This window comes from Hordeum vulgare, chromosome 3H (genome assembly GCF_904849725.1).
Source record: "Hordeum vulgare subsp. vulgare chromosome 3H, MorexV3_pseudomolecules_assembly, whole genome shotgun sequence".
NCBI lineage: Eukaryota > Viridiplantae > Streptophyta > Magnoliopsida > Poales > Poaceae > Hordeum > Hordeum vulgare.
This window is the reverse complement of record NC_058520.1, coordinates 379,380,590-379,396,479: the sequence shown is the minus strand read 5'-3', so window position 1 is coordinate 379,396,479 and position 15,890 is coordinate 379,380,590. Positions and strand designations below refer to the sequence as shown.

Genomic DNA, 15,890 nt, shown 5'->3' with positions numbered 1-15,890 from the left:
ATTGAGCTCAGTGTGACTAAGGAGTTAGCCATGGGATGATGTGTTACGGAACGAGTAAAGAGACTTGCCGGTAACGAGATTGAACAAGATATAGGGATACCGACGATCGAATCTTGGGCAAGTATTATACCGGTAGACAAAGGGAATTGCATACAGGATTGATTGAATCCCTCACATCGTGGTTCATCCGATCATATCATCGTTGAACATGTTGGAGCCAACATGGATATCCAGATCACGCTGTTGGTTATTGACCGGAGAGGTGTCTCGGTCATGTCTGCAAGTTTCCCGAACCTGTAGGGTCTACACACTTAAGGTTCGATGATGCTAAGGTTATATGGGAATAGTGTACGTGATTACCGAAGGTTGTTCGGAGTCCCAGATGAGACCCCGAACATCATGAGGAGTTCCGGAATGGTCCGGAGGTAAAGATTCATATATAAAAAGTGAGGATTTGGTCACCGGAAGTGTTTTGGGCGACACCGGTAATGTACCGGGACCACCGGAAGGGTTCCGGGGGTCCACCGGCAAGGGCCATCAGCCCCAAGCTGCTACATGGGCCAAAAGTGGTAGGGAACCAGCCCCTAAGTGGTCTGGTGCGCCTCCACAATCAGCCCAAGGCGCAGCAAGGGGTGGAGGAGGCAAAACCGTAGGCGTGGGGAGGCCACCTTGGGCCTCAAGGCCCACCCTAGGACGCCTCCACCACCTTGGCCGCCGGCCAAAACCATCTAGGGCTGCCGCACCCTTACGGTGGGAAACCCTAAAGGGTGGGCACCCTCCTCCCTCTCCTCCTATAAATAGTGGAGGTTTTGGGGCTGATTTGAGACAAGAATTCTCTCTCTCTCTCTCTCTCTCTCGGCGCAGCCCTACTCCTCCTCCTCCTCGCCCTCCGTACTGCGTGGGGAAGCCCTGTCGGAGTACCATGTAGCTCCACCGTCACCACGCCATCGTGTTGTCAGAGCTCTCCCTCAACCTCTCCTCCCTCCTTGCTAGATCAGGGCGTTGGAGACGTCACCGGGCTGCACGTGTGTTGAACGCGGAGGCACCATCGTTCGGTGCATAGATCGGAAATCCACCGCGATCTGAATCGCTGCGCGTACGACTCCATCAACCGCGTTCTAGCAACGCTTCCGCTTAGCAATCTTCAAAGGTATGAAGATGCTCTACCCCTTTGCTCGTTGCTGGTTTCTCCATAGATAGATCCTTGTGTGGCGTAGGAAAGTTTTTGAAATTACTGTGTTCCCCCAACAGGGCCCACCCTGGCCGCCGCCTCCACCTTGGCTACCGGACCCTAGGGCGTCCTCCCCTCCTCCCTTCCCTCTATATATAAAGAAGGAGAGAGAGGGCAGCAACACACCAACATGCTACGACGCTCCTCCTCCTCTCCCTCTAAACATCATGTCGTGAAGTCGTGCTGAGCTGTCACCACCATCACCTTACCACGCCGTCGTGCTACTAGAGGACTCGGGCTACTACTTCATCATCACACGCTGGAACGAGGAGGTAAAGGCGTCATCAAGCCGTACGTGTGTTGAACGCGGATGTGCCGTCTGTTTGGCGCTTGATAGGGAGTTCGTGGGACGGATCATGATCGGATCGCGAAGACGTACCACTACATCAACTGTGTTCTTGAATGCTTCCGCTTTGCGATCTACAAGGGTATGTAGATTCAATCTCTCCTCTCGTAGATGTGCATCTCATATATCGATTTTGGTGAGCATAGGATTTTTTTGTTTCCCATGCAACGTTCCTCAACACATGGTCCATCGTCTCCATAACCATTAATATTGCCACATCAAACATATGACATCACTAGAATCATTTTGGTTTTTTGGACTTCAAAATGTTTTATCTCTTAAATGAAAAATCCAACTAAAAATCCTTTTTCATCATTAAATTCTGTCTCGACAAGATCTTCAAAACTAGATCCGATATTGTTATGTTTCGACGGCCTTTTTCGGAGCCAAAAGTTGCCACAGTGTTTACACTAAAGTTGTCATGGTTTTTACAATAAAGTTGCCATGACATGTTGCATCTAGTTTTTTCTTCTAGATTTAAAGTTACCATCGTATTTCAACTAATTTTCATGTTAATTATTATTAATTGACCATGGCAAATTTTAGTGATTAACCACAGCAAAATTAATTCATGAATCATGACAATTTTCAGTAATTCATCATGACAAATTGAGTTTATATATCATGACAATTTTAGTATTTTGACCATGACAATTCTAGTATTTTGAACATGAAAATTATTTTTTGTATAAACCATGAGAATATTTAGTGCATGTATCATGGCAAATTTAAGTAATCCAGCATGGCAATTTTAGTTATAGTTCATGTCAAATTTGAACCAGTGAACATGCATTTTTAAAGTAATTGACGACATATTTCATTTTTACTTATGAACCATATCAAAATTATTTCATGGATCATGGAAAAATTTAGTATTTCATCATGGCAAGTTTAGTTTTTTAATTTCTTTTTTATAACATGTAAAAATTTATTTTAAACGTAGAAGAAAAGTAATTGAAATATATCATAGAAACTTCAGTGTAATCATGATGACATTTATGTGTAATAGATATGGCAACTTTTGACCAACAAAAATAGGTCATCGAAACACATCGATATGAGATCTAGTTTCGAAGATCTCATTGCGGCGGAATTAATGGTGAAAATAGTGTTTCAATCAAAAAATTTATCTAAAACAAAAATCGAAAGACTCTGCTGACATCATAAATTTCGTCACTTGTGAATGCATGGGATGGGATGACATTGCCCAATCCATGGTCATGGGGCGTATGGTAGGGTGTTGCTCCCACCACACTTGTGGTGGCTATCAACGTCCTTTTAGTTTTATCTTTTGATCATGGGAATTTTCCTCTTTTCCTCCTTAATATTTTTCCAATATTTAAATCATTTTCTCATTCTAAAATCTGGTACGCACATGAAATTTTTATCTTTAATGACATGACATTTTTATTATTAATAACACGGCACTTTTATTGTTTGGATCCTGACATTCTTTACCATTAAGACCATGTCAAAGAAAATATAAGAAGCGTGTCAATTTTAATGTCTGGAACATGGAATTTTTATTTTATGTCATGTCATTTTTATTTTATTTTTTGACCATGAGTAATTTTCTTTTTTTCCAATATTTGAATCATTTTTGTCATCATAAAATGTGATAAGTACATGGCATTTTTATTATTAGTAACATGATATTTTTTATCATGACATTTTTATTTTTATGTCATGGCATTTTTATTTATTTTTTTATCATGGGAATTCCTTTTTTGCTCCTTGATTTTTTTTGAATCATTTTCTCACAAGGATTTTATGTATGTTTTTCTTCATTTTCTTAAAAACTCAAATCTGCCATGAACGATTTTATATTTTTGACGGCATTTTTTCTTTTTCGCAGGCTTGTTGTTTTGTTTGTCCTGATAGACATTTCTTTCTGTGTGTGATTTTGTTTTGTTTTATACAAAGAGAAATACATATCTTGGCATTTTTGCATTTTTTGTTTGTGTTTAACTTTTCTGAAATGAGCACAAAATGCCTAATTATAGGCGTCAAGATGCATTTTCTATCTGTGTGATGTTTTAGAAGTCTTATCTTTTTTTTTCTTGATAACTTTTAGAAGGTGCGTATCAGATTTTGGAATGAGAAAAGTTATCTTTTAGAAATGTGATGTTTTAGAAGTGTTATCTTGTTTGTACTCGACTAGAAAAGGTGGCTTATGCCTGGAGTCAAGAAAGGCATGGGTGCCAGAAATGTTATTTGGGTGGTTTGGCGTATTCACCGAAGGTAGCAACTAGTTGGTGACCGTTGCTTTAGAAGCCTTCCAATAATCACTCTCACACATCGCTTTTAGAAACGAAAAGAAAACATGTTTTTTTGTTTTTTTAATCACGAGAGGTACGATTTTTCTATTTGATTTTTATGCTAGGTTTCTTCATAAAAAAATTCATCAAAACATATAAATATGGAATCTATTTTTGAAGATCTCAACGCGAAGAATCCAACGATGAAAACGGTTCAAGATTTGGATCCACGGTTTAAGAGATAAAATGTTTTTAAAATACAGATCTATGAAAAAAGAAAAAACCCATAGGTTGCGACAAGTAGTACACATGCAGTACGCCATTTGTCGCAACCTGAAAGTGATTTTTGAAAGAAGTACTTCACAATTACTGATTTCGCCCCAGCAGACAGTTATTGGCGTCTTATTTGTCTCAAAAAAAGTTATTGGCGTCTAAGAAAAAGTGGTTGAGTTTTGTGGGACACAAACCCAAAATATGATGAAGTGGTTTTTTGCTATTTACTCCTGATGAGGTCAGGTCGAGCGGCAAGCCGGCGGAGGCGACTTGCGACTATGTGGCCGGCATCGCTCCCTGCCTATCACCCCTTCCGCGGCTACAGGTGAACTGTGATGGCCTGGAACCGAAACCTTCTGACCAAAAAGATGCATTAGTACTCTTTAGGAATTCTAACAAGTTCCAAGTTAAACGATCCATTCCTAGAACAAAGGTACAACATTATTCCTGCAACAGGGAATTTTCCCTGCTGTTGTTATTCGGCACAAAGGCCGGCCTATTTAAACAAACAGCCTCAAATGGCAATGGCTACAGCTAAACATCGCTTGCAAGCACTTCCTCCGGTTCATCAGGTCAACAAGGGGACGAATCAGATTCAACCGCACATACACATGTATATACAAACTCCGAACCTTGCACTAGAAGAAGTATGAGAGCTGCTCCTTCTTCCTCGACCCGCCTTTGCCGTAGAGCTCGTTCCATTCCTTTAGGGCAGTCATGATAGACCCCTCACTAGCCAAGCTTGCGCCGACCTACGTAGCGTCAAATGCGTAATTGTTTAGCAGTCTGTTCCTGGGGTGAAAAGGTTTAGACTAACAGCAAAAAGAAAAAAAAACACTAGTAACTTACTTGATCCTTCGCCAGCCTCAAGTCCTCCATGGTTAGCGGCCTGAGGGTGACGGTATCTTCGGTTGCGCCTTCGACGCCTTTCTCGGTTTTCTCTGTCTCGCCTTGCTTGGTTTCTGGCATGACATTCTCGCATTTCTTGCTTTCTGAGCTTTGTTCCGCGCTTTCTTGATTTTTGGGTTGCGTTTCTGGCTCCTTCACTTTCACTACATTTTCCTTCTTATCCTGGGAAATTGAATTATCTAGCCAGCATGAGATGATGATATGATTGGTGCAACACATCTAAACCAAACCAATGCATGTGTTTGCAGGCTTCAATTGGGAGACACACTTATATATGATTTTTTTTTCCGACAAATCTACTGGCCATAAAATTTAGTGGAGGGATTCGTTTCTCGTGGTTTTACCTTTTCCTTCTGTTGTTCTTTCTGAATGAGCTCTCTAACAGGGCGGTAGGCAGCCGTCACACAAAGATTCTGGGAAAGAAGAAAACAACAGTTCTGGTCATTCAGAGAATGGTCACTTCAATATACCGTTCCAACTTCACGAATGATTCAGAAATGTTACCTTCAGATCACTTCCGCTGTATCCTTCAGTCGATGTTGCAAGCTCCTTAAAGTCAATACCTTCTTCAACCTTCTCTTTGGACAGCAGCTTCTTCAAAATCAACTCTCTACTTTCCAAAGTAGGGAGACCGACCATTATTCTGTTTGAAAAAACATGACATGTCAGCAACTCATCTAGAGGCCATCAAGACACGTTTTTTCACATAAAAAGAGCATATTTAAACAAACCTGTGCTCAAACCTCCTAACAATCGCTTCGTCCAGGTCAAATGGTCTGTTTGTTGCAGCAAGGACAAGAATCCTTTCATTAGAATTTGACAAGAGCCCATCCCAATGAGTCATGAACTCATTCTTGATTCTTCGCGGCAGCTCATTTTCATTGCGTTGATCACGCTGCCCTAACAAGCTGTCCACCTCATCCACGAAAATAATGGCCGGTGCAAGTTTAGTAGCCAGACTGAATAAAGCCCGGATTGTCTTCTCGGCATCCCCATAATATTTTGACATGATGGTGGACAAGGAGATGTTCAAGAAGCTAGCTCCGGCTTCATTTGCTAAAGCCTTGGCCAGCATCGTTTTCCCTGTTCCAGGAGGTCCAAATAGTAGAATCCCCTTGCATGGCTTCAGAAGACCACCATTGAAAAGTTCAGGCCGCTTAAGCGGAAGCATGACAAGCTCCTGAAGTGACTCTTTTATATCAGTCAATGCTCCGATGTCATCAAATGTGACTCCTATTTGACTGGCCGGTACAACAGTTGGTCGGATCAGCTTTTCGAATTCGTTGTCTGGAGTAACCTGTGACTTACACAAAATTGTAAACAATAATGATAATTAGTAAATAGTACTTTGCAAACTACTAAAGACAAAGCCGTTGCTAGTTGAAAATATGGGATACCTACCTTCTTTCCGACATCCTTTGGTTCCACTGTATCTTTTCCAAGGCTGCTGCTCTCTTGGAAAATTCTTAATCCATGAGATAAGCTGTGAAATAATCATGTTAAGAAAACATGTTAGTTTTCTTTTAGATAAAAGAATGTCTCTACCCCGCCCTAGATAGCTGGAGATAGAGCAATGGACTATCGTAATAAATTAGCTAACCTCTCTGAAGGAATAACGAGCTTCCCGTTTCTGTATTTAGGGACCTTGTTATCCATCAAATGATAAGAGACTGCTGGGGCCATAATTTCTTCCATGTAGCTGGCAATGGTTTTTAAATCTTCATCTGGATCTAATGAGTCCAAATCATCACAGATCAGACTGTTGGCTGAGAGCACCTCTGCAATCATATTTGTAAAGATTTGACCCTTGGTTTTCTTAGTATCTTCTTCTATTTGGGTTTTCCATTTCACAAGATCTGCCTCCTCCTTGGGAGGCTTAGTCTCCAGAACGCATGGAAATATATCACTGACAACCTCATCAACATCATCACTATCTTCATCAGATTCGAGAAAGTATGAACCAATTATCAAAACTCGCCCAGACAGTTTGCTCAACATTTTCTTGAACAATGAACATGCTGTATCTGAAGCACCAAGTAATAGGTTGACATCCCTTATGTAAATGATAACTGGATTACATTCAGAAACGGAAGCTATCAACTGCAAAAAGAATATCAATATTAGCTCATAAGCAATGCAATGTTGTCGATGATGCAGCTGAATGCCTCAATTACCTTGTAAAGAGATTTTATGAGAATTTTCTCATCTAAGTTCCAGCTTTGTCTGATTGGACCTGCAATGAAAAGGAATATTAAGTTAGTTGCGCATGCAAAATCATTATATATCGCATTCACAAGAAGGCACAGAGCTGACACACAGATCATAGATAAAAATAGAGCCCTTAAGGTTCCCAGTTAGAGTTGGATGAACCAATATGGGGCACATTTGAAATTAATGGACCATAAATCCTTGAGGGTGTTGGTTGTCTGAAGCTTGTCGAACCATTTGATCAATCAATACATGAACTGTTGCATCAGCGATGAGAAAATATTGAACGGACAGACAACTCACCAAAATCTTCGGAAGGCTCACATGCATGGAAAAACGCAGCAGGCAATAACGATATATGCACCCGAACTGAAGGTGTTTTAGTGCAATTACTGCAGAAGCAATATAAAAAGTGAGACTTAAATAGAATAATCTTTATCTCGAGTTTAATATCCACAATTAGATGTGTTACCTCGTCCTCAAATCCAGAAGGTTCTTTTCATATTTCAGTGATTCTGCATTAATGTTTCATGAAAAAAACAATCAGAATAGCACAGAAATTGTAGGAATTGTGATGCTTGCCTTATTCAAATGCATGATTGACAGAATGAAAACGACTTGATAGGAAGAAACAGTACAAGATTAAAAATAAAAGCAAATGGCGGAGCTTATGCTAGTGGCTAGTGTGACATCTCCGAAGGTGACTAGTGATTTCATACCTTCTGGCTCATCCTTCTTGCGGAAAAAGTTGAAAGATCCAACCAAACCAGACACTTTGTCCAAGGCGGACTCTGTTAAGGATCTTTTACGAACCTTCATCAAAGAACAAATCATCGGTAAGATGATAGTCATATCAATGCAAGTTTTACAAGCTAGTTTTTTTTTCGCGAATACACATGGTTGTGTATCATTCTATTGATAGGTAGAAAGAGAGTTTTGGTACAGAGGTGGCGACTCCCGTCGCCATACACACGAAAACAGAAAATGCATATTCAGCATCTCTACTTTTCGTAATTGTTCATCAATGCGGACAAACTAATGGTGTCCTTATCAAGGAACCCATGGTCGATCCTTTTAACCTGAACGTTTTGTTTCCTGAGGTAATAAAATGGACAAACCCTGACAACAGAAAGGTAGTGGGGCAGGGGCCTCAGTATAACTAAACGTAAAAACAGTAGGTCCACACAACCAACTGATGAACCGCACCAGGGATCATTCCCTGTTTTTTCGGAAAAACTGATGAACCGCACCGAAAATTCTGAATTCTCCGTGTCCCTCAAAATACCAATCAATTGTAGCACAGAAACATGAAACCTATCAATCACAGGACGGGATTAACAAACTAACCAGGGCACTGCTTGCGCTCCCGTATTTGTGTTGGATCTGCATTTGGCATATACAGCGAGAAACAGTTCAGAATCAACTAGACTACAAAATGGCATCCGCAAACCTAAGTGCCCCAATAGTTCCTCACTAACCTGGCGCGAGAACTCGGCGATGTCGAGCAGCATCAGGCGAGCGTCAAAGTGGTGTGCCAGAGCCTTGGCGAGCGACTGGAGGTATGGTTCTGCAAGAACAAGCTGCCCACGTCAAAAGAGACGATCTTTGCGATCAAGCGAACCCACATTAATTACGAGGAGGCGAACCTGAGGGGCCACAGAGCAGTATGGTGCGGCTGGCGGCAGAGAGGACCCGGATGTGGCTGGGCAACGTCGTCTTGCTCAGGTAGGCGTACCCGGCGCTGGTGAGTGCCAGCTTCGTCTCCTCGCTGCAATCAGAAGATAAATAAACAATGTAACGCCTGCTTGATGATTAGCTGCTTTTCCCCAAACACATTCGAATTCCCGTTGACGGCCTACAAGTTAGTAGAACACATGGGTCTACCCACCAAATACCGCCAAGTCGTATACTAATCGGTAATCACTCCTCGCTTTGGAACTTTTTCCAATGAAACCGAGGGGAAAGATCGCACATTTACTTTAATTGACTTTTAATCCTGAAAACGCGCGGAGAGAGCCCACGGACCTGAGGTAGTAGGGGAAGTCGTCGAAGGTGACCCCGATGTCGACCCCGTCGACCACCAGCCGGCGCAGCTCCGCCTCCACCTCCGCGCCGGCGACGCCGCCGTCGTGTGGGGTGGACGCGGCCGTCAGGCGCGCCGACACGAGGCCGATGCCGACGCCGACGCCGACGGTGACGGCGGACGCAAGGAGGCTCCCGTGCTCCATGTGGCCACAGCCGCCGCGGCACCGAGAGTACACGCCGCCGCCTCACGCGCGTGCGCTCGACTTATGATGCACAAGGCATGCAATGTTTTTGGGTTGGGCCAAGGGGCGGATCGATCCGGAGGGGTGGGTGGCGGGGGCTGCTGCTTATATAGAGACGGGGACGTGTTCGTCTGGGTCCCGACGGGTCAACAAGTCCACGGCGTGTCACCGTCACCGGGGATTCGGAATTGCCAGAGGTGCCGACTCGGCTGGATCGCCGATGGAGGGCCGGATTTCGTTCCTGGTCGCCAATCCCGTTTATGCAGAGGAAAATTGCACGTTCATCTACTGACGGAAAGGTTAACAGAGCCTTTTTTTTTTGGCGAAATAGGTTAACAGAGCGTTAACAGCTGGATAAATACGTTACTCTATTTTTTTCGCCTCGTTTCTTCATTATTAAAAGAACACCTCATACTTCACACACACGTAGCAGGCGCGGATATACGTGGGTGATTGCACAAGGACCACAATCTTAGTATTAGCGTTCTTACTTTTTGATTTTTTTAGTATATGTGGTAAGCAATTCAAATGATTTAAAAAATATTAGCGTTCTTTCTAAGTGCAATAGTTTTTCAAAAGAGATTAGCACGAATCGTAGGCCACTATTTAGAGTTTCGGTGATTTGCTTTTAAATAATGCTTCATGGCTTCTCCCTGTTGATCTAATTTCTTTTAAGAGTTCATCTTAAAATAAAAATGAAATGCCAACAAGGTGTTAACAATAGGTCATGCCATATTTGTCAAAAACAATAATAGGTAGGTTCGATGTGTGCAATTAACAAGAGCAATTATACTTGACTGGTGCATCCACGCGAGTACATACACGTGGAATGGGAGCCGATGGACGAGGATAAGTGCACGCGGAACAAACTACATAGCAAGAGACCACTATCTTTCAATTGTTGTTCTTTCTTATTAGTGTAACACTTTTTCGCAAAAAGATACTGAAACGGAAAACACTAATATGTGTATTTTTCCATCTTTACACCCTGGCTCATGTTGCTTTTGATGCATCCCCTTACTATGTTGTATGAGCAAAATTGATGAAGACAAAACGCTAAGCTCCCTAGAATTGAAGGCCTCTCATTCAATTAAGGTCATCAATTTAGAATTGGATCACCGATTTTGACTGAGTTAACAATGTCTCACTTAACTATTTTAATTTACTATGCTCTCTTATTTCATTGAGAAATTAAATATTAGATGCCTCTAATTCAATTAAGGTCACTAATTTGGAATTGGGTCACCGGTTTTGACTGGGTCAACAATGTCTCAAATCAAGTATTAGATTTAGTTCATGATCTTAACTAGGTCAACAATTCTTCAAATCAATTAGAAGCAACCGACTTATAAAAACTTATCAATACTAGGCACCGTCTCATCATCTAGAAAAAATAGCGTTAATATGTGATACTCTAACACCAATATAGTACATGCAGGCACTCACGCAGAAATTTTTCCCATTGCGAAAGCGCACCACAACATCGCATTATATGAATAGAAAAAGACACTCCATCATCTTCCCCATTAACCAAACCTAATACTCACTCTGTTCTAAAATATAAAGTGTATACGTTTATTGAAAAGCCATTTTTTTAACTTTGACCAAGTTCAAAGGCAAAAATATTGATATCCACAATATTAAATAATAAAATATGAACAATTATTTCATTACAAAAGAATCTGATTTGATATTATGGATATTGATATATTTCTACAAAAATGTGGTCAAATTTAAAGAGATTTACATTTTTCAAAAACTAATACACCTTATATTTTAAGATAGATTGAATATATATATAATCCAAAACCATCAAGTGCGCAACAAAGCGCGCCCAACCCTTCTAGTTCACAGTAAATATGAAAGAAACAAGAGTCTAGATGGCAACCTTGACAACCATGTCAATTGATATTGTCGTTCCTTCTTAGAGTAATGCTTCCTTGCAAGGAAGATATTGAAATTGGCAATAGTGATGCATGCATTTTTCTTATTTACAGCAACATCATTTGAGATTAATCAATGAAAACAAAATGGTTGAATTAAAGCATTTACAATAATAGTAAGTAAGAAAGAAGAGTCTGGAAGATAACATTAACAACCATGTCAATAGATGGATTCTCCTTAACTTCTATTTTTTGACATGAGAAGTGCAAGAGGGATGTGGATGTAGGGACCCGTTCTACCTGATCAAAGCCACCAATTGTGCACAGTGGCGGAGACAGGGGGACCAGCCCGGGCCATGGGCTCCCGAACAACATGAATTTCCTACCAGATTACTCATGAACAATGTAGAATTAGAGATTTTTTATTGCTAAACATCTATTTTTCTAAGGTTTGGCCCTCCCCAACCTATTTTAATAGCACTTGGTCCCCCGATCAAAATTTTCTGCCACCGCTACTGGTTCTGCATGCAACAATGATCCCTGGATTGACTTGGCAATGGTGCACACCGAACTGATTATCATAGTTTACATGCATACATATATCGTGTCTTACACAAATAGGGTCCTTGTGGACCAAGTCTTACAACATAAGCCACTAGGGAAAGTCTTCAAAACAACTGCAGCAGAAACACATCTTCAACCTCAAGATGGGACCACATCAAAATGCTAATACAACAGGAAAGCTCACTCGAAGATCGATCTATCCCACGTAGACCTCATGGTGGTACTCTTCCATCTATTGGTCGTCTCCAAGATCTGGCCAAAACAACAAGCTAGTTGAGTACACTGAATGTACTCATAAGCGGGCCGATGAATGTATGGAAATATTCATGCAACTAAGTCAAGCGTAAGTCTGATGGTGGGATCCCCTGGGGCAAGCCCAAGATAAGGAGTCAGCCCAACAAGCACGGGGTTACCCGAGCTACCACATTCAACGCTCCATCAACTTAAGCAACAACTCAATGAACCTCTTGGGGAGTTCATCCTCTGCTTCTGTCAAGTACATCACCAGATCCAAGACCTGTCTGATAGATCTATCATCTCAGAATTCTACACAGGCGTTCGGGGTGCCCATGTTCGTTGCAAACTCGCCACAAACCGGGTGTACACTCTCATGAAACTATATTGCAATACACACAAGTGTGCTCGGGCTGAGAAAGGCAAGTTCTCTTCTAGGGCTGGGTGACGCAAGCATGAGGGACAAAGCACAAGGATAGGGGCCAGGCCAAGCATACAAAGCGAGGAGGCCAGAAGTGTGGTGTCGTGGATGTCAAAGTTACCATCCAAAATGGTGAATCTCGTGGGATCACCATTGAGGCCGACCTGCCTGCCCAATAGGCAACCAAGCATGGAAACAGACAGTTGAATAAGAGCAATTCTAACGCGTTGTCCCAAATGGACTTGCGCTTTGTTCTCTTTTTCTCCGTTTGGGTCGGCATGGCTGCCCCCTTTTCCGCTTGGGTAGGTTGTGCATTCAACGAGAGGGCGCATTTTCGTCCACGCAGCCGGTCGGTCCACATAATCGTAATTTATTTATACAAGCCGAATAGAAGTTAAATGTCCCAAAAAAACACATAATTTCACAACCGAATAAGAATATTTCATAGTTTACAAGCCAAAGAGAAATTAAATTGTCTCAAATGAAATAGAGCAATATATCTATTGGTTGCCAACATGAGCCCACATATGCTCAACCAATCATCTTGTAGCTGAACATGGGTTTCTCAATCACACATTTGATGACGAAATTCGATGAACTATGCAAACATTGTCTCTCCGCCATGATGAGGCACAACGTTGTCACCTTGGAACTGAAACCCTTGGTTGTAGATACGTTCCGTGCGCTCATCCTCAACGATCATGTTGTGCATGATCACAAAGTTATCATCACCCCTAGAACTTCTTGGTGCTCCAAGTTCTCGCAGGATAGTGAATGATGCCCCATCGAGATTGAAGAACACCAAAGGCATGTTCCACACCCTTCCTAACACTCTCTTGCTCCTCGAAAAATCTCTTCCTTTTCACTCCTATAGGGTCGGGGATTGTCTTCACAAGAGTAGTCTAGTGAGGATAGATACCCTCAGCTAGGTAGTATCCCTTTTCGTACATGTGGCCATTGATCTCAACATTGACCTTCAGACTATTTCCTTATGCAAGTCTTCCAAACACCGGAGATCATTGAAGCACGTTGATATCATTGTGAGATACGGCCATGCTGAATAAACAGTACTAGATTGAGACATCTTGTGATGCCACGACCTTGAGTATGACAGTGCAATCTTTGACATGGCCCCTATACTGCCCCTACTAAGCAGAAGGGTAGTTCTTCCACTAACAGTGCATACAATCTATGCTACCAAGTATCCCCGGGAAGCCCCTACTGGCATGCATCCCCAACAGCCGGTCAGTATCTGCAACATTTGGCTCTCTCAAGTACTCAAGGCCAAACACTGCAATCACAGCCTTGTAGAACTTATACATGGATTCTAGGCACGTGGACTCACTCATATGAACATACTCATCAATGAGATCACCAGGAACTCCGTATGCAAGCATCTAGATAGTTATAGTACATTTGTGATAAGAGGAGAAGCCAATCTTTCCAAGGGCATCCTCCTTGCACTCAAAATACTTATTGTATCCAACCATCCCATCCCGAATATGGTTGAAATCATGCCTAGCCATAAGGAAACGACACCGGAATTGGTGATGTTTGAAGAGCGGGTTGGCTGTCTAAAAGTAGCCCTTCCAAAGAAGTAAATGGCCACTCTCTCGGCTACAATTCAACGCAGGAGTCAGGATTGATCCCCGAAACAACCATGACCGCCTACTAAGGTGGTCATGGACGACCAACACAGCAGCCACCATCTCCTCATCGTTGGATAAGGAATCATCGGAGTCGCATAGGAAATTGTGGAAAAGGAACTAGTCACCGGAGTCCATTTGTACCTTTGGGTCAAACCGTCGGACAACTTGCGAGCATCGTCGAAGAAGCTGGTCGGCAGAGAGATGTTCGCCTCCCCTGGACCAGGTAGCTGGCCTCGTAATGTCCGACGAGCATGGCAGCATTGTCCAAGGAGCTGGCCTAGGGCACGGGGCTGAGGTGGTGCTCGCAGCGACATCGGGGAAGAAGTTGCGGTTCCCCGACGACGAGGTGGTGGCGACGGCAACGTGGGAAGGTGGAATGTTGTGGGGGAGGTATGTGGGTAGAGACTGCTCCCAAGGGCACTAGAACTTGTTGGCGGCGGTGACACGGTGGGGTGGGCAGAGGCTCGCTGTCGATGGAGGAGAGAATGGCCTATATATGTGCCACTGGCTGGCAGGCCAGGGGAGGAGTAGGCGGGCGTCATGTGTGTCCGCCTCGTGTTCCCGCCGACGCAAATGAGGCTCAAATTTGGGCTTGGAATGGGTTGACAGGCGGATGAAAAGCGGGCACGCGTCCGCTTGGATCGGTGTGGGGACCCCGATTCATAAGTCGAAGTCACCGAATGCACGTGTGCAGTGATCCCATGATCAATGCTCACTGAATAGACAGAAACTAAAGAACAAGAGTCTTAGATCCATTACATACCATCTTGCACAAATATGACCATTATGGTCAAGTCTTCATAGATAGGACCATGAAGTCCAAACATGAGATAAGCACTCGCAACACAAATCTTCAATGATAGCATGGACCCATGTCATCTACCTTAACCCTACAGGAATTTTGACTAGGAAGTGTCCTAACTCGCATGTTCTTCACCAAGGTATCCTTCATCATATCATGTTCTTTCATGCATGGCCAAGTAAATAGCCAGGGACAAGCCAGTGAGTACTTTTGAATGTACTCGCAAGCAACCCATGTTTGGAACAAAGTAAACAATGCATCGCATAACACTAAGCAGGTATCTTTGTGGAAAGCTAGTTTTGAGTGCAATATTATGTCCTACCATTTTGTAAATCATGCATAATGAGGTTATATATATATATATAACCTCATTATATAAGCAGAGTTGGAATAACTCAAGTTTAATTATCTCATAAAGTCATCTGACTTAGCTCAAGTACTTCTCCCCACACACACTAAGTTTTGTAAAACAATGGGGCGTATACTAAGAGAGGTCACCCAATTGTCCTTGACCATGGACATGTCTATTCAAATAGTCTGACACGTTGCACAGGTTCACTTTACCCACAAGACTCGGGGAACTTTCGCAGCATCCACGACTCGTGGTATATTACATACCCGAGGTAAGCATCAAAACAATGCCTTTCCCATGACAACACTAAACAAAGAGTACACTCATTGGTACACATACCTCATGATGTACATCACTCATACCATCCATTAGGGGACACAACGATGTGCCCGGTTTCTGCAAAAACAACCATAGTTGTCCATTCAGTCATGACCCCGTATCGAAAGTGACTCGGCTCTCTCGCCACTAGTAATGTGGGCTCTCTACTAGCATC

The 15,890-nt window shown here is 42.7% G+C and overlaps 1 protein-coding gene across 4 annotated transcripts; it reads right to left on the bottom strand.

The window, feature by feature from the left end:
- Positions 1-3,981: 3,981 nt before the first annotated feature.
- On the bottom strand, positions 3,982-9,567 carry LOC123443915 (peroxisomal biogenesis factor 6-like). 4 transcript variants are annotated; one of them, XM_045120476.1, is made up of 16 exons: positions 9,251-9,567; positions 8,872-8,993; positions 8,704-8,792; positions 8,573-8,608; positions 7,945-8,038; positions 7,698-7,740; positions 7,529-7,617; positions 7,192-7,250; positions 6,618-7,117; positions 6,419-6,500; positions 5,749-6,320; positions 5,522-5,660; positions 5,362-5,430; positions 4,958-5,179; positions 4,741-4,860; positions 3,982-4,464 (listed from the first exon to the last, which is right to left on the bottom strand). In XM_045120476.1, exons 1-15 carry the CDS (start codon positions 9,451-9,453, stop codon positions 4,747-4,749), a joined length of 2,433 nt encoding a protein of 810 aa, XP_044976411.1. In that variant the 5' UTR covers positions 9,454-9,567; the 3' UTR covers positions 3,982-4,464; positions 4,741-4,746. The 4 variants fall into 4 exon arrangements, with proteins under 4 accessions (XP_044976411.1, XP_044976412.1, XP_044976409.1 ...); XM_045120477.1 differs by having other exon boundaries at positions 3,982-4,461; XM_045120474.1 differs by lacking the exon at positions 3,982-4,464 and having other exon boundaries at positions 4,509-4,860.
- Positions 9,568-15,890: the final 6,323 nt, after the last annotated feature.

Bases quoted from the DNA above. Each gene is read 5' to 3' on its own strand.
- LOC123443915 (XM_045120476.1), bottom strand. From the start codon at position 9,453: ATGGAGCACGGGAGCCTCCTTGCGTCCGCCGTCACCGTCGGCGTCGGC. The intron at 6,321-6,418 runs GTAGGTATCCCA...ATTTTGTGTAAG, and splicing joins CAAAGGATGTCGGAAAGAAG to TCACAGGTTACTCCAGACAA. The intron at 4,861-4,957 runs GTAAGTTACTAG...GACGCTACGTAG, and splicing joins TGAGGCTGGCGAAGGATCAA to GTCGGCGCAAGCTTGGCTAG.